The 23,449-nt window shown below is 37.5% G+C and overlaps 1 protein-coding gene across 21 annotated transcripts in view; it reads right to left on the reverse strand.

Moving 5' to 3' along the window:
* ESRRG (estrogen related receptor gamma) overlaps positions 1-23,449 on the reverse strand; it is a 403,057-nt gene that overhangs the window by 31,684 nt on the left and 347,924 nt on the right. For all 21 annotated transcript variants that reach the window (XM_027897314.1, XM_027897329.1, XM_027897327.1 and 18 more), the window contains 2 exons: positions 21,788-21,898; positions 17,185-17,346 (listed from right to left, as the gene is read on the reverse strand). In XM_027897314.1, the coding sequence (XP_027753115.1) occupies positions 17,185-17,346; positions 21,788-21,898 (273 nt within the window). The remainder of the gene's footprint in view (positions 1-17,184; positions 17,347-21,787; positions 21,899-23,449) is intronic.

Genomic DNA, 23,449 nt, shown 5'->3' on the forward strand with positions numbered 1-23,449 from the left:
AAAAAGGTCTACACAGTATATTCAACATTTCTGAAAAGTATATGACATGGATGAAGGGCTAAAATGTTTGGAAAGGGATGGATAAGTTCTAGATCCACAGTATGTAAAATAAACATCCTGGTGATGCATTGTGCTCACATCTTTCAATCCTAATATACTGTGAATCACATTTAATGTTTTAAAGCTATAGCTCTCAAAGGACTCCAAAACTGGAGGTATGAATTGAGGTTTCACCACAAGGAAGTCAAGCGATTTGACCAAGGTCATAATGTAACTCAGTGTCAGAGACAAGAAAGGAACTTAGCCTTCAGCCTCTAGAGTTGGGGTGTCTTTATGGATTATGGCAGATCTTTAAGGCTGGCTTGAACTAAATCCCTCTGAGAGCCAGTTGAAAGTGTTCTGATCACACCAACAGACTCTGAATCAAGCCCACGTAATGAAACAGCCTCATGCTTTCTCATACTTTGCCCCCCACCCAATCGTGAGAAATAAACCAAAGGGACACAAAGAGGAAGTGCTAAAGTTGAGAAGTACAAAGGAGCTGGAGACGCCCTCTACTAAGGTGACCATTATTTCCCCATGTATTTCTATGGAAGCAGGACTTTGCCCACAAAATGAATGTGTTTGGCATTGCATTGAGATGAACACAAAGTAAAACAAGGACCTTAACCATGTAGTGCTGACTTTATAACACTGAGTAAGAGGGTCAAGTGCACCAGTGTTATAAAACTGTAAACAGACATTGATATTATACTGTATGTATGAAAATGCATAAAATGCATTTAATTAACTCTGGGCTGTGATACAAACTGACAATTCTAAACAGAAATTTCAAAGCTAAACCTGACACCTTTTGAGTAATCTCGCTCTCTCAGGAAGATTCATATTTAGGCCAGATTTCTATACATTTGTATGTTGTTTTTTTTTTTTTTTTTTTTTTTTTTTTTTTTTTTTTTTTTTTTTTTTTTTTTTTTTTTTTTTTTAGTATTTGAAAAATGCATATTATTTACCCAATTGACTGGAATGTCTATTGGAGAAATACATATTTATTTTTAAAAGCAATCCATATATTATTTACTCAGTGGATGAGAATGACTTCAAAAAACCGTTCTGGTCCATCAAATAAATACATATTTATAAATGGTTTTTAAAATGCATATTATTTACCCAATGGACTGTAATGGCTCTGATAGTGCTATTACATGTAAATATGTAATTAGCCACATAATAAAAAATCCCCACAAAATTTCTCTGAAAAGCATTAAATTTCCATGTGTCAATGTACAAATACCTTTCCTATTGTTATTATTTTGTCTTTAAACAGCAAAGGTGATTACCCTATGCTAATGACTAAGGCTTTGCCATATTTTAAAAGCCCGCTAGCTCTGCAATTATACAAAACGCGAAGTCGAAATCCTTATTTCTTTCTTTCAAAATTAGTGTTTTATAATTCTCATCTTGCAGTCGGTGCACCTGGCCTGAATCTTTCTGCCAGCCCCACGGACGTCGACCAGACTCTGCATAAAGCCCGGCTCCGTTCGCAGCAGCCGGGATAACTGAGCACTCCTGTCAGTAGGGAACGGAGAGCACGTGCTATGATTTTGTGCTGTTCTCACACAAGCTTCTCTACACTGCTAGCCAATGCACCTGCACCATTGCTGGACCATCTTGGTGAAGGCCTGCCAATCTTGTTCAGTGCCAAACTTTACTTATTTATTTATTTTCACAGGGGTTATTTTCTGCAGAGCACCAAAGATTCTCAAAAATCCCTTTTTCTTGTCGGAGTGAGGGCAGGATATAAGGCATGCAACTCCAGGGACAAAAATCTATTTTATTATACAGTCCTGTATGAGTTTCCATTTGAAAGGATGTGACTTCATAGAATCAGCCACCTCAAATGTTTTGGAATTAACATTAGGAACAAGAATTGCTAGGCCTTGCCTAAGAAAATAGATGCACACTTTCAAACAGGAGGGAGTAGTGTCATTTTTAGTAGTGCCTGTGTGTATGTGCAGGAGTAAGTGTCATATATTAAGATGTAAATTTTATTCTCTGAGCTGAATACCAGGTGATTAATTCTGATATCACAGTGATCAATTGGTACAGGTGCTGCACCTGAGTAATGTTTGTTTCTCTACACATTGGTAACAGAGGCGCAGCACTAACACAGGTGTCACTTGTGTAGCTGTGCAACATCTCTGATTTCCTGAAAACACTGACACTGGTAGTTAGGCTGTATGTAGTTCTGCCAATTTTTTCAATTAGACCCATTATTGATTTGATGAAAAAGCAAATTAAACACACCATGGTAGTATGTAAAACAGTCACACAGAACATAAGGTTCTGGTGCTGAGCTTCTTAGGCACACGGCCTCTGTGTGCAGCCTTTACTCACCAAAGTCTCTGGAGATTACAAAAAGAGGGGAGACTTTTGCAAGAGACATAGGCAGCATCAGTTAGCAACTGAGGTATGAAACAACCAGGAATATGTTAATGTAAAGCACCAGGAAGCTCCAACTTTGTTAGGACAAGAGCTAAAATTACTTAGTTGCTTCATTTAAATCTGGAACAAACATCTTGTTTCCAGAAAGCTGCTAGAGATTAACATGAGTTTGAGGACAAAAATAAAGACAGGTAATAATTTTGTTTTAAAATATTTTGTTTCAAGAACAAATATTTGTTAATTGATGGTATATTTTAAGCTGTCTAAATCTCTGGAACATGGAATCAACACTGTGTGCACGAGTATTTCTTTGCAGTTTTCCCTCATCAAAGAACAACAGTTTTGATACCAAGAATGAGTAACATACAGTATCTATCCAGGAGCTTACATGTGAACGTTTGCACAACCACTCTCCCCACTCTTGCCTCCTTAACAGGAGCTCAACACGAGGGGAAACCCAAAGCAAGTAGGTGTGCTCACGAGCAAGCCTCTTCTCTAATTTCCACTTAATTCATTTACCAAATCAAATCAAACTGCTACTGTGAAAACTCTTTTCTCACAGAGGGGGCTAAAGGATCTCTCCACAAGTCATTCCAAAGCACCTGAGGTTCAGCTTCCCGAAGCAAGTTAGCTGAAACAAACATAACTGACAGGCTGCTGCAGCAGCAGGTCCACCCAGGGCACACAGCTCATGGCAAGAAGTTTCTTAAGGTCAAACACAGTAAGCCCACTGTCTGGCTTTGGTGTGCTAGAAACCTACATTAAGTCAGCACAAGCCTACAAAATCCTCTTTTCTTATTTCCGCATAGCTGCTTGTGTCGAGCAGAGAGACAGTATTTTGCACACACACACTCTCTCTCTCTCTCTCATGTCACTCAGCATTGTAAGAAGGCCCAAATTCCTGTTGAAATTAGCAGTCTCCCTGCAGATCTGCAATTTTAGGGTCTGTACTCTATAATATGAAATCAGTCTAAAATATTCAGATAAAAGCTTTGATGTTTAAGATGAGATTTTGGGTTATATTGCCACCAGTGCTGCCAGGATATAAGCTTATGTCTCTTTCCCTCTTGAAAACCATGCTGTACACAAATAAAGTCATTAAGGGAAAGCAAGATGTGAGTCAGACAATAAACATATCAATTAATCCCTGGGATGCACATGAGGCAATCAATTTTTCCAAATCCCAAATCAATTTAAAAAAAAAAAGATAAAGAAAGAAAAACAATTTGAATTTTCACTCCTTTAAAAAGACGAGGAGAGAGAGAGGGAAGCTGATGTGTCAATCCTTCTCACTGTCTATCTTCACTATGTTCTGTAATTACTAAAACTGAGGTAACTTGCAAAAATTGTGAAAAAGTTACTCTGTGTCAGAGGCAAAACTGAAATTTCAGATTAAAATGTCTAAAGAGAAAGGAAGAAAAAGAGAGAGGAAGAATGTAGCAAGCATTAGGAAACTTTCGGACTTCAGTCTTATACCTGCGCAAGGTGCCTGCACCAGGAAAAGGGGGGATGTTTCTCTTCCTGTGCCTTTTTGTGCACTGATGGAAGTGAAGTCCTACAGCATTTCAAGTCATTTACTGAAGTTTGGTGGTGGTGGTGGGAACGTTGTTAAGGGAAGTAAAAAAAGCAATGTCCATTTGAAGCTTGTCTGTGAACTTTGCATGAACCGCCAGGAATAATGTAGTGTGATGACAAGCCAGTTATACCTTCCACTAAATTTGCTGTCTGGAATGAACTGAAATAGTGTTTGGTTTGTGTAATTACGTCCATCTATCTTTATATTCCAGCGGCATATCGCAAATTGAAAATACTAAAAATTGACTGTTGGTTCTGATATTTAATGATTGCCAAAGACAAGACGATGATTTATTGGTTACTTACCGATGTGACACATTTGCATCTTATTAGACGGAGATTACTATTCCTTAAAATGCGGACGAGGCCTGATCATGTCTGATGGATTGATTTGATTTGCAAATGTAATCAAACTAATAAGAGGGAAAAAATGAGCAATAATGCCTTGTTTTTCAACTGGCAATCACTCCCCTGCCAACAACGCTGATATCCCTGACTAAGCAGCCTTCACACAGTCTTCCTGTCTCCTCAAATAAACAAAGGGATGCAAAGAGCTTGATAAGAGGATAACGAGCCAAGTATGGATATAACATGGAGCCTGTACCTCAGCACTCTACAAATGTATCAATGGGAGTACCAGGATATGACTTCCTGTGTGTTCAAACCCTAAAAAGCAGTGAGTAAAAAGCCAAAGAGCAAAACTCTATGACAAAAAAGCCTTTACTGAATGAGGGGAAAAACGACTGCATAAGATAAGCCATTCTAATTTAGAGAACCCCAGGAGAACACTCCCCATTGGCACCAAAGTTACAGAATAAATACCTGTAATTCCTCAACCTGATGAGAAGTTGGAGAAGTTAATTGGGGAGTGTATTTTGGACAATACGATTCAAGCAATTGGAATCACTGACTGTAGCCAAAGCACCAGAAAACCTATTTCCAGAAGTATGCTGGATGATGTTTTAAAATTATTCCAGATACTAAATGCAGTGTTTCTGTAAATTTTTATCTGCACCATATTGATAATATAAACACTTATATAAAATATTTCACAGCAAACATTCTATCATTCTGGCCAGATGCTGATGTTCCTGTAAGCACTGAAATATGGTTCTAGATAAGAGCAGACTCTTATTCTGCTTACAGTAAATGACCCTAATTCCCCATAGTAGGATTCTCTTTCTCACTAATAATGATTAAAAAAAAAAAAAGCTTTGTGCAAGGAATTGCACCAAGTCATCCTCCCCCATTTAAACAAAAGTGTTAATTCAAGCAGAAGGCAAATAGGAAAGCACTGAGGTCCATACAGGTTTCAGATTGTGACCTGCATATTTAGGGATTGACCCAAAGCACAGTGAAATCAAGGCAAGTCTTTCTATTGGCCTAAATGGATTTTCATATAGAGCTTTACTAAAGAGAGAGGTTCAAGCGTGAATGTTGACAGCTGAGGAAGTGATCCTACAAATATCTGGGAACACAGAGAACTCTGCACAATGGAAGTGCCTGTGTAAATAATGTGATTGTACTACTTAAATATTATCCAGACTGATTGCTAATTTGCTTCACTAAGGGATATTCGATAATGTAAAAAAAAGGTTGCTTTAGGGAACAGCCATTATGAAGTGTCAGGATAAAAACAAAGTTGAATATATAGCTCCAATTACCATGCTCAAAGACCTCAAAATATTTTCATAATTTAAAGTTTTATAGCTCATGTAATTTATACTTATTTTAACAGCGGAAAAGCATCCCGGTCAAACTCCAATTAAATAATTACATTTTGCCTACCTAAAATTCTCACTACATTTTTAATTGGATAGGACACACTTCACTGCTTCTCCTAAATTGTTTAGTATTGCCATTCAGTATATAAATAGCTACCACTTTCTACCACAGAGACAGTACGCTTGCCGGTGTAGCTATCAATGGCAAATTCTAGCTCATCTGTGTTGGCTGAAGCACTGGAAGCCCCATGGCAGCCTGTGTTCCTGTCTTCCCATCACAAGCTCTTTTTAGATGGTTTTTTTTTTCCCCTCCAAGCAGGTTCTCTGAAAGATTGTATGTTTATCATTGATGCTGGCTGATTGCAGTTATGAACATGCAAATATTCCATGAAAACATCCTCTTGTCTCCTGACTTATCTCCTGAAAGGCCCATCGAAGCCTCTTGTCAGACACTGCCCTCTGTAGGTTTATGCTTCAAAGGAGACAGGAATAATCCTGTGCAGCACGTGCACTGCTTGTCCCCAACTCTACTAGCCTGCCTGGTGCCTGTCTGAAGCACCCTGTTTCCCAGTGAACTTTCCATTACAGAGTCCACAGTGTGCTTCATAGATGAGGATTACAGGACACAGTACAAATTACTCATCACCACTGGAGTGCCAGGCACAATTCTGCGAACACTGCAAACTCCAAATTTGGGTTGAATATATCAGGCAAAGCATTCAGCACAAGTCATTAATGGTGTCTGGAAAGTGTCCAATTAAGTCAAAACGTGAAAAAACTCTTCAAAATAACTCTATCGATTTCACCGAATGAAGATCATCTGGATGCGTTTTGCACGTTATATGCTTAGCTGAAGATTCACTGACACTAAACAACCTGTTCCCGGAATCCATGCAACAGTTAAATTTATTCCTGGGAAACCTCAAACTAGTGAAAAGTGAAGAACAGATCACAGAGCAGAATGGCTTTCTACAAGAGAATGATATGGGAAAGGACTAAACTCTTCTCACTGCAAGCACCGTTAATTAATGAAAGACATAAGGGTCACAGTAACTTTCATATGCTACCACATATAGCTTGAATTGTAGCAAGTCTGGAGCCTAATGCCTGTTCATTAATGCAGGCATGATGCTAAAATAGTTAGAAGAAAATCTCTGTCTAGAAATACCCTATAGCCTGCTAGTGTCATGATATAGTTATGCTAAGAAGTGCAACCTCTTCTTAGAACAAACCTATGAGCAGCAGTCATTATCTGCTAAACTGTCCCCCTTTAATCTCTCCAACAGCTGGATGCACGGAAACTGCAGACTGCCCCCGCCTCTTCTACGCCCTCATCACAACTCTTTGCTCTAGTGTTCTCATGCATAACATGTCAGGACTTGGTAAGCTTGCTGACTCTACCCTGCAAGTGCCATTTCCACTGAACTCAGAGCCTTCTGCATCTGTAGTTGGGTCTCATTTCAATATTTGATTTCATCTCAACTGTTAATGCAGCTGATTGAAACTGATGGTGCACAACATGGCAGAACAAAACATCTTGGGAGAAGGGTCAGAGCTATACTGTGAAATTTCCACTCATCTATAATATGTGCCTCAGGAGTCTGGGGCACCAGACTCTTGGGCAGACCAATATACTGTCAGAGAACTTTGTCATTATGGAATGTGTTTTCAAATTAAAGGAAGATTGTGTGTTTCTTTTCTTGCATAAAAAATTACCCAAATATTTCTGCCTGCTATACAGGATAAAACTTGGAGATGATGAATTAAATAACATGGAACCCTGACTTAAAAAGTTACAGTTGAATAAGTGCTCCATCTAAGAAACTGAATACTGCATGTTTTAGATTCTGTGTTTCTTGGGATTCTTTCTCAACACACATACATGCCTATAACGTATGTGCATAAATTGAGCATTGCCCAATAAAACAGCTTACTACCAATGAAGACATAAGTTCATAAAGCTCTTGTATGATCCAGCTGATGCAGAAGGCGATTACTACAGACTCTTTTTAAAAACTGCTGATTCTTTTATCAGGCTGGGCTGAGCCTTGCCATTACAACCCAGGTGCTCCCCTGTTATCTACACACTATATATAACCAGGCCCAGGTCACCATGTGCCCTGCCAGAAACGTGCTGACTGGCTAAGGGGGCATTGCAATTCAGGTAATTAATCCTATTCTAATGTAGGTTAAGCAGGTGTGAAGCCGAACTTATCCAGAGAGAAAGTAGAGGCATTCTCAGAATTACAGTATTTAACTGGTCTCAGCTGAGTTTAGGAAACTAGACCATCCTGTGTGTCTGACCCAGTCATACAGGTGGAGACCTGTCTGCTGTAAATCCAATCTGAGTAACTGGCTCTTTTCCCCCTTCCTCTTGGGAGGGGGAAAATCCCATCCTGGATTTACATACCAACAAGTATGACTGAAAAGGTGCTCTTTTCTTCCCCACCCAGAACAAGGTAAATATATTTTTGTTGGAGGCCAAGTTAGATGAGTAAGTCAGATGTTTAGTTTAAAACAGCCTAAATAGCTACCATAAGAGGGCTATGTTGCTCTAATTTTACTTCTGCATTTCCAGTGTCTACTATGATCCCTTCACACGCCAACCTAAATGACATGTAACATTGATTATCTTATCTCCAACAGAGCCTTCTGGAATTTTAAAACTGCCAAATCACTCTTTGTTTGGATCTTCTTTACACTGTGAATCTGGTTGAAAAAAAACACTTTATTTTTCTAGAGGAGTCCTATAAATACATCAGTTCTGCTGCATTTGCCTCTTCTGCAAAGTCCTCACTTCAGGAACAATGCCAAGATTCCTTCCAACTTTCTTACTGTGTTTCTGAGCAAGGCTCTTCCTACCTTGCAGCCAGGTGCTGCTTTTAAGAAGCTGACCTTCCTTGATGTAAGAACTGTACACTTAGGGGAAGTTTGGGAAAGGACACCCCCTTAAAGACTATTTCAGAAGTTCAAATTCTTTCATACAATATGCTCTTAACTGGCAGCCTTTTAACAAGGTCGGCAGTTGCGCTAAATTATGGGGGTGGTGATGGAATGACTTTAAAGAGGTCACATGCCTGAAAATCTAATGTGCCCAGCTATCTCCTGTATGGCACTCCAGATGCTGTCCCACTTGCACAAAGCCATTATTACTGAAGCCTTACATCCAGCTTGCTTACAAAAAAAAAAAAAAAAAAAAAAAAAGGAGAACGGAGATTACAGTAAAATTAAAAAGGTTAAGATACATTTAGACTTCTTACCCTCTGGTAATGAGATTAATTCCTTGTTGGCTCAGAAGAAGGAAAACTGCTACTGAGTCATCTGCAATTTACACAGACCTAATCTAGTAAACCTGTTTGTCACACAAGGAGTGGGTACAAAGGTGAGTATTGTTGTCCTCTGAGTGGAAATACTTGCTTAAAGCTCGATTCTGCACACTGCAGCAGAGTCCTGAGGTGGTGAGTACACACAGGGGACAAAGGAAACTCTCAGCTCCCACTGATACACTGACTACTGATGGAGATTTATCCCTTCAGGGCCAGATCCTTAAACAACAGAGGCTGGCACAGCACATTTGACTTGTACACCCATGACAACTGATCCTAGCAAAGGCTCCTGGTCTGTCTCTATAGATTAACTGAGCAAACTACCATACGCATTTTTTTTTATTATTTTTTGTTGTAATGTCTGATCACCGAACAAGACCAAACCATTTCCTGCATTTTTTACTTTGCATTTTTGTACATCCTCCCCTCAACAACATCCAGAAGTGCTAATGGAACAGGTTAATAATTTTTTTCATTCTTTTCCCTTCCCTTTATTCTATTTAGCAGTGCACTCAAACACTTGCAAATATGCAAAGGGGCATTTTCAGCCTCCTGGTACTGCAGTGATACAACACTTACAAGCAAGAAAGCAGGCTCTGTAAGTCAGTTTACAAGTCACCCAGGGTAATGTAACACTCTTGATTTTGCTAGAAGAGTAATAGCAAATGGCTGCTACATCTTTTTATACTTTTGCATTTAAGACTCAAATAATAGCCATTTTTATTTACAGAAAGAAAATGAAAAGCACTGGCATTCATTATTGTTGATTTGCTCTCTTTTTATTAATCATTTCTTATTTTTAAAGGGCCAAAAGAGTGAACAACATAATGCAACCGTAGGAAGATATTTACCAATTTAGCACCTCATTATAAAACTACTCAGAAACCTCTTTGTCTCTCGTTTAACATAATAATTATTAGTGGCAACAAAAGTGGATCCCACACTTGCACCATGATTAGCAAGTGATGAATTTGGGTTGAATATATTGCACTTTACTAAGTAAACCTTATTATATCCCAAATCCTAAAAACATCTAATTTTAAGAAAATAATTTGTACTGCTGTTTAAATGCGTGTTTCCAAATTAACCAGTGATATTCTATAGAAAACTGCCTCTTTTATGCTTGAAGTCTCCAGCTGCCACACAATTTATATCTCTTTCCTCCCCTCTTTGTTTTTCAGCCATTTTCCCTGAATGTCAAAGTCAATTTAGTGCATTTCACTTTGCTGAATAAATCAGAGGCGAAATCCTTGCTAAAAGTGAAAATTTGATTTGCTAAAAGGAGCTTAGGGCAACTATTAATCAATATATCCAGAGTGTCAAAGCTAAGGCCATGATAGACATGCATTCATTTGGAGATTGGTTGAGGCAGATAAAGGGGGACACTGGGAAAAAAAAAAAAAGTGCAACAGCCAGATAGTGTGAATGTTGGGGGCATGAGTGGAGTGAGAGGACTGTTTTAAAAAATAAAAAATAATCGAAAAACCCAAACAAAAACCCCCAAACCAACCAACCAAACTAAAAGGAGACAGTCACTTAGAAGGAAAAAGCAAGTATTTTATATGAATAAAAGGTGAGCTTAATAGAGACATAAAGTCACCGTTTATTTCTGATTTAGAGAGAAAAGAATTTAAGCAAAGGAATTTTTTCTAAAAAATCCTACAATGTTAAAACATAAGAATTGAGCCAAGTTCTTTTGTTACCTATTAATTCCAGTTTTTTGCTTTCTTATGCTTTTGTTGATGATTAGTCTTAAACAAGCTTTTTCAATTAATAGAGAAGGACTTTAAAGTCATAACTAGCAAGATTTTCTTGTGCTTTTTAGCGTTTTACTACAGATTTATTTTACATTTATGTATAATTTCATGTGATGAGATGTTTATATGTTTGAGATTATTTTTCCCCCCCTCAGTTAATTTAATGCATGTAAAAAATGTCAGAAGTGGAAACTAACCTGGAAACTAAAGTGCTCTTTTTACCCCAGGACATCTCTGTCTAGCAGTAATAGAAACCTCCTCACCTCTCCATTGCTGCCTCTCTCAGTCCTGAACTGGAACCAGTGTTTTCTGACTAGGAAACACACTAAGAGTTGTGTGCATCTCTAGTCACACGCAAGACCTGCTACTCTTCTGTACTGAAATCAGGTGAAATTTTGCCACTGACTTCAGTTACAGATCCATGAGGAATAGCCCACCACCATATCTCAGGTGGATATATTAAATAATTTCAAAATAGACAAACAGATCTTTTGGTTACTACCTTTTACCACTACTAGTTGTTTTGTTTTGAAAAGGCTTGAAGACTTGTGGACACGTTTATTCATGCATTATCCTTGAAATCCTACATCTTCCTCCCTGTCTGGCAAAATCACTTAAACCTTCTCTGTGATACTACTTTCAAAAAATGAGGAAATGAAAATTGCCACCATTCCTTCCACTCCAAGTGACAGGTTGGGTGAACTGCTGGCATTTTAGGCACACTGCTATTCTGTTCTGCTTAGAGAAGCTTGACTCAACATGGTGGTCTAAACACTGGTAGTGTCGGGTGGTCTATCCACACTAATGCTCAAAAATAAAACTGGCAGCCAATTGCTGATTTCCCATATTGTACAATTCAGTCACAGAGGTCAAGGAAGTCATTAGTTTTGGAGAAACCTTTTGGCAGGAATCTCTACCCTTAAGGCCCAGGGAACGGCCTGCCTTAGATCACATCACACAAGTTGTGAGTTCAAGAACATTTTCATCATAGGAAGAGCAATTCTGGTCTCCGTACTTAGTGCATGTTTGTAGAAGGAGTTAAAAGAAGAGCAGATACAGGGCTTTTGATAAAGTATCCCAGTCAGCACATTGATAAAGGGCAGGATGTCCTGATTCCCCAGGAGGCTCAAGTTATTATGACTACCAACCTCTTAGCACCTAACAACTCACGCTCCATTCCACCTTACATGAGCAGTAAACACCACATTTACATGTCTACCTGTCTGTGGAGGGACAGGCACCCTGTGATGGGGTGCTCTTGGAAAGCTGCAGGAGCCCTCCCCATGTCTGAGGTAGTCCTAAATTCAGCTGGCACCACAAGAGACTAGAGAAGGCCTCAACCTCAGCAGGAAGAACAAATTTTACAGCAGCAAGCAGCGTGGTACAGACATACAGGAAGACACATATTTCCCTTCCAAAGCTGAGATTCTGTATTAGCTGCCCCAGTAACCATACAGAGAAAGATCTGGGCATAAACAGGATGCTGGCTCTGGCTGCACAGTATGTTATTATATACACTAGGTAGCTGCAACATATGATTTCAGGTATGACCATAAAAACATTCTGACTTTTTCTCTGGTATTTAAACACATACTAATAAACAACAACGTGCATGAGAACAAGCACCTAATTCCTATCTGCATGGACATACCTTATGTGTAAGTGCTCATGATTTCCTAAACATTAAGCTTTCCAAAAGTGACTATGGTCAACTTTTCTTCTATACTTTTACCTACATGGGGTGGTACTTCTGAACCAGATGATGAGAAAAGGGCATTTTAGAAATGACAATTCTGAAGCATGTCATGTTCTCGTTCAGTATTACAACGTTAAACTACACCCCTGAGAGCTGGTTTGGAAAGGAAAGCTTAAATATTGTCCTTTACAAAGAGTATGCCAGAGCAACAATGTTTCATAAAAAATTAACATTAGCACTAAAATATTCAAAACATTCTTGTATTTACTCCATCAAAACCATTCTTCCTCCCCTCCTTTTTTTTTTTTTTTTTTTTTTATGCTAGCACCAGTGACAGTATCAATTTCTAACTATTCCTTTCCTTGAACACGGTTACTGCTAACAAAACAGGGACACAGCTGAAGACAAGCAGGCTTATTTTACTAAATAATGTAACTAGTTATTTCTGATGTATTAGTCTGATTTACTGTTTCCAAACAAATTTTTCATCTTAAGTGCAAAAAAGTTGATTTCTATGGTCTGGTTGATGTTTTTTCATGCATGCAAATTTTTTAGAGAACGTTTTGTCTTTAGCTCCCTGTTATGCACATTTTTAAGAGCTTAATGTTTGCCGCCTCCACTTAATATGAAAGAACGTTGCACATTTTCGCTGAATGTCAGCGAGAGAGTTGCATTACAGGAATCGCGCCTAAACAACTCTGATACCGTGACCAGGTATCAGCAGAATGCCACTCCATACTGCAAAAGTTTAATCACTATAACACAACCAATATAAAATGGAAACTTCCCAAAATACAGTGTGCAAAGGGTAGGAAACTCAACCGCCAGAAAATACTGAATTAAGAAAGGCTCCCTTATTTAGAAGATATAAATTGAAATAAAATGAAACGAAGTGAAATAAAATAAGTAAAATAAAATAAAAGCCTTACAGAGTCTTTATAATATATTTACAGTTTATTTAGGTCAGTTAATAGGAGTTTTGTCTCATCAGGCAGGAGATGAGGCAGCATCAGTCTCTCCCAAAGCACCTCCAGTATTTTACTAACGAAGTTACAGTACATCAGAATATTTTAATCTGACACAAAGAACAACAATAGATCTGACTGCTGGGCCGATAATCTTCTTATCACACCCTGTGAAACCTAGCTCTAATATTTGACTGAGCCTCCATTACTCGGCAACACATTCTAAAAAGGCCAACAATGGAGAGAGAATGAAGTGGAGTGTGGAAGTACCTCCATATCTACATAAAAGAGATTAGAGGCGACAGCGTTCCATTTTACAGCTCAATCATATTGTGTTAGCATGCGCTTATCCGAGCGCGGATGAAATTGAAAGAGAAATAAAAAAGAGTCAGGCAGATAGGAACCATAAAAGCGAGGCATGAGCAATTTCCAAGGATATAAAAGGATGCTAATGGCGGGGCCCTGTCATTCTTAAAAAGGGCTATTAGGGCACCATCATCTGTTCTTGTGCCCTTACGCCTCCCTAACTAAAGTCAAGCATTTCCTAATGCCATTGTGATCTTTTTCTTCTTCAGATAAGACATGGTCATGTTTCATAACAACACACTTTCCATTTATTTGATTTATAAATGCAAGGAGACTAATTCTATTTACTGATAAAGGCTTTCCATATATATTTTTCTTTCAATATTTCCTTTTGTAGATGGTATAGACTTTTTGTTCAATAAAAGCAACTATTGAAATGTTTCCAATACCACAAATATACTAATGATTTTATGAAAGCACCTGAACTTTGTATAATTTGAAAACATTTTTTAGTTGATGACTGCGATGGGAAATGGTTGGCCAGGGCAGAATGTGTATTGCATTGTTACCTTTCCATAGATAATCCCATTAAAAGAGTTTCTTTTGGAATAGCAAAAACATTGTTTCGCTTTTTCCACAAAGACAAATTTTACACTGCAATGCTTTACAGTTGAGATCTTTATTAGTTATTAAGCACCTGATATATAAGGGCCTTTAATTACACTGAACCTTAAGAAATCACTATAGTAAAGAAAGATTTGCTGATTGCTGCTTTGCTGTGCTAGGCACAAATTCACTACTGGTATAATTAATCGACTCTAAGAGATTTACACCAAGGATTTACTTAGTCTGCCAAGCTAAAGTGAACTTTCATGCAATTTGCACCCTCTTCCCCATTCTGTTATGTTTCTGCCTATAGAAACATTTGTTAGCTTAGAAAATAAGTCAGCTAGCACCACTCCAGGCTCTTCTACAAGTTGTTTTGTGCCAGATATTAGCTGAGCGTAGGCAGTCCAAGTTCAGCAGTACTCCATCATTCAAAACCAAGCTACAAAAGCTCATCACTTGCCCTTTAGCATGTCCAGCCCTTTTGCATTTTGATTTTTGCATTCAAATGACAGACATCAAGCACAGATTTTACCACTGTTCTCTGTTAGCTGAAGGTTTATAAAAACAATGTCTTAATTTCCTGGTTTTTTGTTTGTTTGTGGTTTTTTTTCCTTCTCATTTGTAAATGGAATCAGGTAAGTAAACTTACCTCCTGTGGCTTTACGAGTGCAGGTACAGTATTGAACCTACTTTGTACTAAAATGCTGTCTCATGGTAGAAATGTTCCTCAACTGGTTTAGGTCACAGACTTTAAATTTTCAAGGCCAGTTTACAGCATCCAATACCTTTTCCACGCTAACCAAAGCCATCATTTTAAAGGCTGCTCAGTCTCATCCCTCTGTTCTTCTTATCCCTCCAGCCAAATCAAAGCTCCCCAGCATAATCACAAATGAAACTGACAAAAGTTTCCCTGAAACTGCTATGGAGCACGACTGACTTCTTTGAGAGATACTCTATTTTGGTTAAGGTGATCTAAGTATCTTCTAAAGATGAAACTCAAACTCACCTACTTAACTCACTCTGACTTAATTTGGGGTGCTTTATTAGCAAGCAGTGTAAGACAAAGTAGCTACTATAATATAGAGTGATGTTTAAATTAGTTTACAATTTGCTTGGGCTCATCTAGAACTGCTCTGAACAAAGCCATTCAGAAATGTCAGCTGTGTTCCTAACCACTGTAACAAATTGTTGCCTGAACGCTGCACACCTAATGACTTCAAATTAGCTCCACTGCGATATTGCCTGACAGTTCGTTACGACTGTTAGCAACATAGCCGGCGTATCATGACCAATAAATTGGTTTCAGTGTGGGCTGGGAAAGGGACTTCCATCAATTTGATTAAAGAAATTACTGTAGCATTCAAAGCATAAAGACAAACTAGTTTAAGGAGACAGAAATAAGTTAACTGTACCAGAAAAACATCGCTTGTGATACAAGAGCTTGTCTATACACCATTTGTGGCAACAGAGAGTGACTAAATCTCAAGTCGCATATTCACTATTTTAGAGCCTGCAGGTTGTTGTCTTTCATCCAAAATAAAATAATACTCCATAAATGTACAAATTACTATTATTCCCTTATTGTGTTTATATATTTATTGCATTCATATTTATCAAAGATGACCCAGAAGAACTGGTTAGTACAAGGGGTTAAAAAAAAAACCCCAAGAAACAGCAAGAATATTTCTTTGTGATTGGCTTTGAAATAAGAAATAAAATATATCTAACTTCGATAAACAAACAACTGGATTATTTATTCTACTATTAAAGTATCGCAAAATCACATCTAAAATGAGAGTGACGTATTATTCTGAGGAATTAAAGGTTATCCAGTCTCATGCTTAATAAGGCTCCACTATCAAAATTAGAAAACTAATGAGCTGACAAAAACACACCAACATGCTCACTCATCTACTGGACTAGAAAAATACCTTAAGAAACAATAAAGAAAGCTGGCCTTTTTTTCTGTGACTTTACTGTTTGTGAAAGGTGATAGACTGAGAACCCTGGAGACTTCTCTGAGTTTGTCTGCTAGCTCACAGAGCAAGAACAAACACCTCAGCACTGGGGGGAAAAATATACCTGAATTGTTATCTGAAGGAATCGCTAATCTTCTGAGAAACTGCTTTTGATGACCCCCATTTTTCTTGCTAATAAGAGTGCCAGTCAGCTTTTACAGTATCAATGCATTAACGTAAAGTAGACTGCAGTCCATTTCTTGCAGACCAAGGAAATACTGAGTTGTAAGAGGAGACTTTTTGGTACAATTCAGTACTTTCTACAGAACTGCTGGTACAATTCCGTTCTCACTCTAGTTCAATCAATGAAGAGAACAATTCCTCTGTGCCTGGCCCAAATATAACTGATTTTTTTCACCTCCTCTGGTCAGTAAAAGGTAGTGCTGCATTTATGTTACAGAGCAGACAGACTTAAATTCAAGTAATGCTGAATTACTGATGGCTACAGGGGAAAGGACTTGCACTACCCTTCATACCGGGCTGATGCTCTGGACAGCGAGGTAAGTTTATCTTTGTAAAAGCAATACATGAAAAAAATTTAATTCACTGAGTAGTATGTAAAATTTAGTAGCACTCACTGCAAGAATACTACTAACTTCCAAGGTCACATATGTTATTATCTAACCCATGTTCTAGGTGAATAAACTGGAACCTTAAGAAAACTTCATGCACTGTAGGGAGAGAAAAATTAGTATTTTTTCCAGAAGAGAATAACCCATGCAATGATTTCTGTATGTTATCTGTTTACAATAAATACTGTATGTACCTGGAATATGCTTAGCCCATCCAATGATCACCACCAGTTCTCTGTCTGCCAGGTCACAAAGAGTGGTAAGTGCTTTGATGTCACTGTCTGGAACAGTGGGGTCAGGCATAGCATAGATCTTCTCTGGTTCAGCCACCAGCAAATGGGAGACAATCTTGTTATCTGTAAAAATGGTCCAGAATAATACAAGATCACCAGTAGTATCATTCCACATTTCAAACAGATGGCTCAGATTTAAAAGTCCACAAGACTTTGTCTTAAAACACTCGACCTAATTACATCTTATCGTAACTTCATAGGCTTCTACAAGTGGTTACAGCACAAACAAATCTGATCCATTAACAGTGTTTATCAAGCCAGACAGACATGTATGTTCTTAGTACAGTAAATTTAATGGAACACAGAAACACATGATTACCTTCTATTACAGAAGTACAAACTTTATAGGAAACGATTCATGCATTATAATATACTTTGGACTGTGCAAATAGAAAAGTTTTGCCTGCCTGTAACTGCCTGTGACACCTCCCATTCCCAAAGGAAAGTGTATTTCTTGAGCGAGTAACTACCATAAGCAATTAGTCACTGAAATCTGCACCTTCTGTCAGCAACTTCATTACCATTGTTTCTATTAGATGTTGCTGTTAAACTAAAGCCACAAAACTGATCTCAGGACTTTCTCAGCACTCATTATCTCAAATATCTTAAATTAAGGTATCCTGCCTGTTGGATGTTAAGAATGAATCTGTATTCCTTGGGGCGTATGCTGTAAGAAAAATGGGGTGTTGTCTTACATGAACTTGATGTTCAGTGAAAGACAGAAACTTACAATCAAGTATACAATTAGCTTCTTTAAGTGCAAAAATACCCTAATGATCTCCTTTCATTTTCAAACAGGAATAACCATAAAATCAATGAGAACAGTGTGAAACATAAAAGTATGCAAACTTTACTTCAGAAAACTCGTTTTGTGCAAAGAATGATACTTTATCATAGTCACATACTGCTTATTTTTATCTATGTAGCATTTTCATTCATGTGTGTAATATTTACTTTTTCATCCAGATGAGTTGTGAAATCTATTTGGAATAATCAATTAAGTTATATGGAAGAGTGTAGAGAAGAAAAAAGAGGAGTAGAGCCTGGAGGATTTACAATACAGTGTTGCTGTTCTATAAGTAGGATAAACATAAAATAAGCACTATATCCATGTGAAGGCACAATGGAAATATTTTATCTCTATACAGGAGCCTGATTTATTACTCTGAGAAGGCAGAACTGAAAAATGGAAAAACAGACTAATTCATTAAGCCTCCTAATACAGGATACATTATTATACTTCCCAATATAGTTACATTTTATTTTTCATGGTAGGCACATCTTTTGACCTCAAATGCACCATCACAATTTAAAGCCCAAATGGCACCTTTCACTGATTTTACACAAATCTGTTCCCTTCAGTGGGATAAAGAGTTATGGGGCCTGATGTAAATGGGATTCTACCATGAGAAGATGCCAAGTATTTTCTGACTGGAGAGAAAGCTGCCAGAACTAGTAGAATTTTCCCCATCTGCATAAAAGTCACAGGATGGACCACACTGTCCTTTTGCAGTGGAAGCTGACTGGGATGTGACTTGCCCAGCAGTGTCAGAGGGGATTCCTACTAGACCATGACATATTTCCATAACATACTCACTTGATTCAGATTTCTGATACTTTACTGCTCTTTTGTGACAGAGACTCCTTGATTCTGATCTACTGTCTTGACAATTTTTGCCTTATTCCAAATTCGTGTGTCAGAAGTTGTGATATATGTTAGTCCTTCATGTAATAAGTGCAAGAGCCAACTGGAAACCATCACATTGAGTATGTTTTATTACAAGGGGATACATTCATGCTTTATATGAACTATAGGAACTACGCCAACTGAGCAATTCTTGATCTCAATATTCTACTGATTATCAGAGTGATTAATGAAGAATTCTATTCTTATTTAAAGATGACAGATGGTAGTTTTAACTTATATTGGCAAACAGCCTTCGGACATTTTTTTAATTCTTTAAACAGTATCTTCATATCCTTTTCAATTTCACACAGAAAACATGGGAGTTAGAAAAGTTAATATCACTTCTTCCAAAATTCCAATATTTTTTACATGGTTTGAAAAGTAGAATAAATGAATTACAGAGTTTCTTAACATCCAACTATACGTAGCTGAGGACTTGAGCTTTGTGGGGTTTTAACCAGGTGTAAATGTATGCCCTCTCAACCCCAAGTTCTGGGACTTTTTTCCAAAGAAAAAAAAGAAATGGCCAAAGAACCTCTTCCATTTTTGTATAAGGTTCCTCACCAATGGCATTGTCTAAATGATTCAGGAATATTGTATATTTTGATTCAGGATTCACAAAATTTTTTTTTTTATTATTAATTTTGTAATTGATAAGATCTACAGGCAGGCCACTAGATTACATGGTGAAGCTGGAAAATACAATAGAGATCAGAAGTAAGTGTAGAGAAGTTCCTCCAAATACCTGTTCTTTCACTGTAAAGGGAAAAAACTACATGTATTGGCTCATGCATAGAACATAGGAAAATTCTGAATGTAGTTAGAAAACTCCATCACTCAGGAAATTGAATACCCATGAGCACTGTTTCTAAGTAAATCTTATTTAATGTTTCCCTAATTAGAATCAATAGAACCCAATTTTCAATCCTGCGCCTTTGTTGCACTCAAACTATCAGTCAGGGTCCAGAAAAATCTCCCAGGCTACTTCCACACCAACCCAATTCAACTGTTTCAAGTCTGGACACTTACCTGTCAAGATTTGGAAATTAAGTTTTACAAATGTTTGTTACAGGAATGTTTGCAATTGGACAAGTTGAAAATGAAGGGAGGCACTTAGATAATGAGTAATGATTTATGAGGAGGTTAGTTTATCTCAGACAAATGGAGCTTACAGAAATTGGTGTAGTTATCGTCTTAAAAGTAATGTAGTACCACTTTGCAGTAATCATGGGTTTACACAGAAATTCTTGGGTTTTGGTACAACTGCCTTAACCTCAGTTCATGCCTTAAGGGCTTGGGGCTTTTGGGTTGGGATTTCCTTTTTTTTCTGTTTGGTCTTGGCTTTTTTGGTATGTTAGGCTACCGACATTTCTACTCAATGACAATATCAAGTAAATGAAACACTGAAAATCTGTGCACCCAGGAAAACTAAACCTCTAATGAAATTAAGCATTAGAGTTTATTAAATTTTATTGTATTATCAGAAAGTTTTTATTATAATGTGCAAAATCTGCTTAGTGCAGCCCTAGATTGTATTTACAGAACAGTGGGACAGCTTATGGAGGCTGAGTAGAAGATGCCAGATTGGACAATTGAAGGAATATAATCAGCATAATGTTTTTTGGAAAGGCAAAAGGAAACTATGCCATATGTTCACTTAAGCCTTAATTTTATGTAAAACTGGCTGTTTTTTCTTTGACACAGCTAAAATGCCCTTTCACTTACAGTTCAAAGACTGTTTATTTGCTCTCCAGATCCCCATATGCTCGAACGTATTGTACACAGCACTGTCCCCTACTGGGGAACACGATCGGAAACGAATTCCATTTTCAGGTATTTTCAAGCTAAAACTGACATGTGTTTTGTCAGAGGCTTAGGGGCAGAGGCAAACGGGAGAATTTGCCCTCCTTATTTCTCTGACTTATTTATCCATTTTAGGAGCGAATTAACCTTCTCAGCAGGAGCAACTGGACATGTGTATTCTCGTTTGAATTTGGAGGAGTTTACAATACTTAATACAGCATGTATGCCTTTTCAGGGTAATACACCACCCTCTTGCACTACAGCTATAATGCTATTAAATTTACTTCATGGAATTAGTACAGTCGCTGCTTGAGTTTATATAAGCTGCAAAGCAAAACCCCTAACTATTTTTAGTTAATCTCAAAGAGGATGGAACTTGTATTTTAGCAATGAGATGATCATCTCTCTCTCTCCCTCCTAATTTCAGCCTGGCAAGATACAATCAAGGACATTATTAAAACACAACAAAACAGAGCAAAAAAAAATCCAAGAGGGTACTAGAGCTCAAACTAACAATGTCTGCTTTGTTATTAATATGGCATATTGCTGTTTTAATCTAATGCTAGGTAGTGTATTAATCTATAGGTATAAATTAATGAGGCTCTTAATGTATTTTCATTGGGAGGTTGAGCAGTCGAACTCATTTAGTTAGTGAAAACTACAAAAATCACTTTCTTGTGAAATCTGAAAGTAGAAGCTTCAATGAGCTAATGATCACAGTATGAACCATTTTATGTACCACTGAAAATAAAGATAACCTGTAAATGTAAAATTTTCACTGCATAAACCATGCTTTTATACACTTCCACCTGTAAAAAGCACTCTTTGTTCAACTCCACTTGAGAAAGATGAGCGTATTTAAAACCAAACCTGTTAACAACTAAATTGATATCGTCTTCATGGCAATATCCTCTGACCAAACCCTTGTTCCACTCAGAAGGAGCTTAGCGAAGAGGACTAGGAGTCAATATACTTTGTACTCAAAGAGAAATTTTGTGTATCTGGTGTACTCACATGGCTTTTTTGCTGGCTGAACTAGCTGAGGGTTCAGGTATGGGCTGTTCTCTGCATCTATTCTGCGCTTGTACTTCTGGCGACCTCCGCGTACTCTGTCTAGGCGGACACCTACATTTGGAAAAATAAGCAAACATGTAATTAAATGTGTTATGAGGATGCCTTTTAGGTAACAATCTTCTACTTCCTGCCTTCCAATATTTATATTAAAAGCATGTTTATTTCAAAAGACTAATTTTAGAGAGCAAGGGAAATCAGCACTACAAGTATTTGCAAGCTGTTTAGATTTTCACACAAGCAAGACCAAATATATAGCATAATTTCTTGTTTGTTTAAAACCATTCATTCATTTTTACATATTATTAAAAACAGCTAACAAGTTTAGTTTCTATTTGAAAGAGTCTGATCTTCCGTCATCTTTGCCAGAAGAAGTTCAAAGATATGGAAGCCTAACATTATGAGTAGAGAAGTACAGAGAAACAGAACTTTAGAAACAACGAGTGCTGTAAAAAGTTTAGATAGTCAAAACCAATGCTTTTAATTAGGACGGATTAACATGGTCAGAGGGTACAAACTAAGTATCCTTAGTAAAGTAAGAACATATATGTGGCCTAAAGACCTGAAATGGTTCATGAGGGTTTGAAAGAAATTGTACAGGGAAGGCTTCGTGTGCATGTGATTCTCATGCACCCAGATGGACTGTTGGCATCTATAAAGGTTACTAACACAGAAGATACTCCGCTTAAGGACACAACCAACATCTGCAACTATAATGCAGTGAATTGTATACAACAGTGCTCAGTAGCTTTTGCCCACCAGAAAAGTGGGTAATGATCACCTCAACAGTGAAATTTAATTTGTTTTACTGCAGAAGACTGCGTATGTCACTCTGTCAAACTCAAGAAGCACATTTCTCATTGTATGCTACCAATTATGATTTTGTGAATCACATTAAAAACCAACCACACACCCAAAGAGGTCAGTAAGTGTATAATTATGAACAAAACCTTATTTATGGTAATTACCTATATAACTTGCGACTGATTCATGGTCTAAGCTATTTGATAAAATTTATGGTGATCTGATCAATGGAGCATGGTTATTTTTGTTTGGTTTTAAAGTTATACTTAGAAATGTGCAACTACAAGACCACTTTAAAAACTGATGACTCAAATATTTTCAGAACTAATGATAACTCACTGGTCTTCACCCTTGAATCAGGAGCTTGAGGTACACCTGAAGCAAATGACCTCCAGGACGATACATTGTCATAAAAACAAATAGCAAAAGACCAAGGTTTGATAGTTGAACATTCAGAAATAGGCAGAGGATTAGAACTAGGCACATGCAATATTGGTGGGATTATGAAAAAGACTGCCCAGCATTTGAAGAAAAATAGATAGAAAATGATTTTTGCATAATTCAGATGCCATCTTTCTTTCTGCTTGGGAGCAGATTCCATAGTGATAAAAGATGGATAGCATCAGACAGAAGTATGTTTAATCAAAAGGTAATGGAACTGAAGCTTAAATTAAAATAATATAAATCTACCAAGATGAACAGTTTTTTTTACCTCCTTTTCATTTGATGAGATACACGGTCAAGCCATTCACATACTCAATGGAGGAAATACAGACAAATATCACAATAGCAAAATTATAC

Source organism: Empidonax traillii, unplaced genomic scaffold (genome assembly GCF_003031625.1).
Source record: "Empidonax traillii isolate 1590-97213 ecotype Southwest subspecies unplaced genomic scaffold, ASM303162v1 scaffold535:size1322822, whole genome shotgun sequence".
In the NCBI taxonomy this organism is placed as follows: Eukaryota; Metazoa; Chordata; class Aves; order Passeriformes; family Tyrannidae; genus Empidonax; species Empidonax traillii.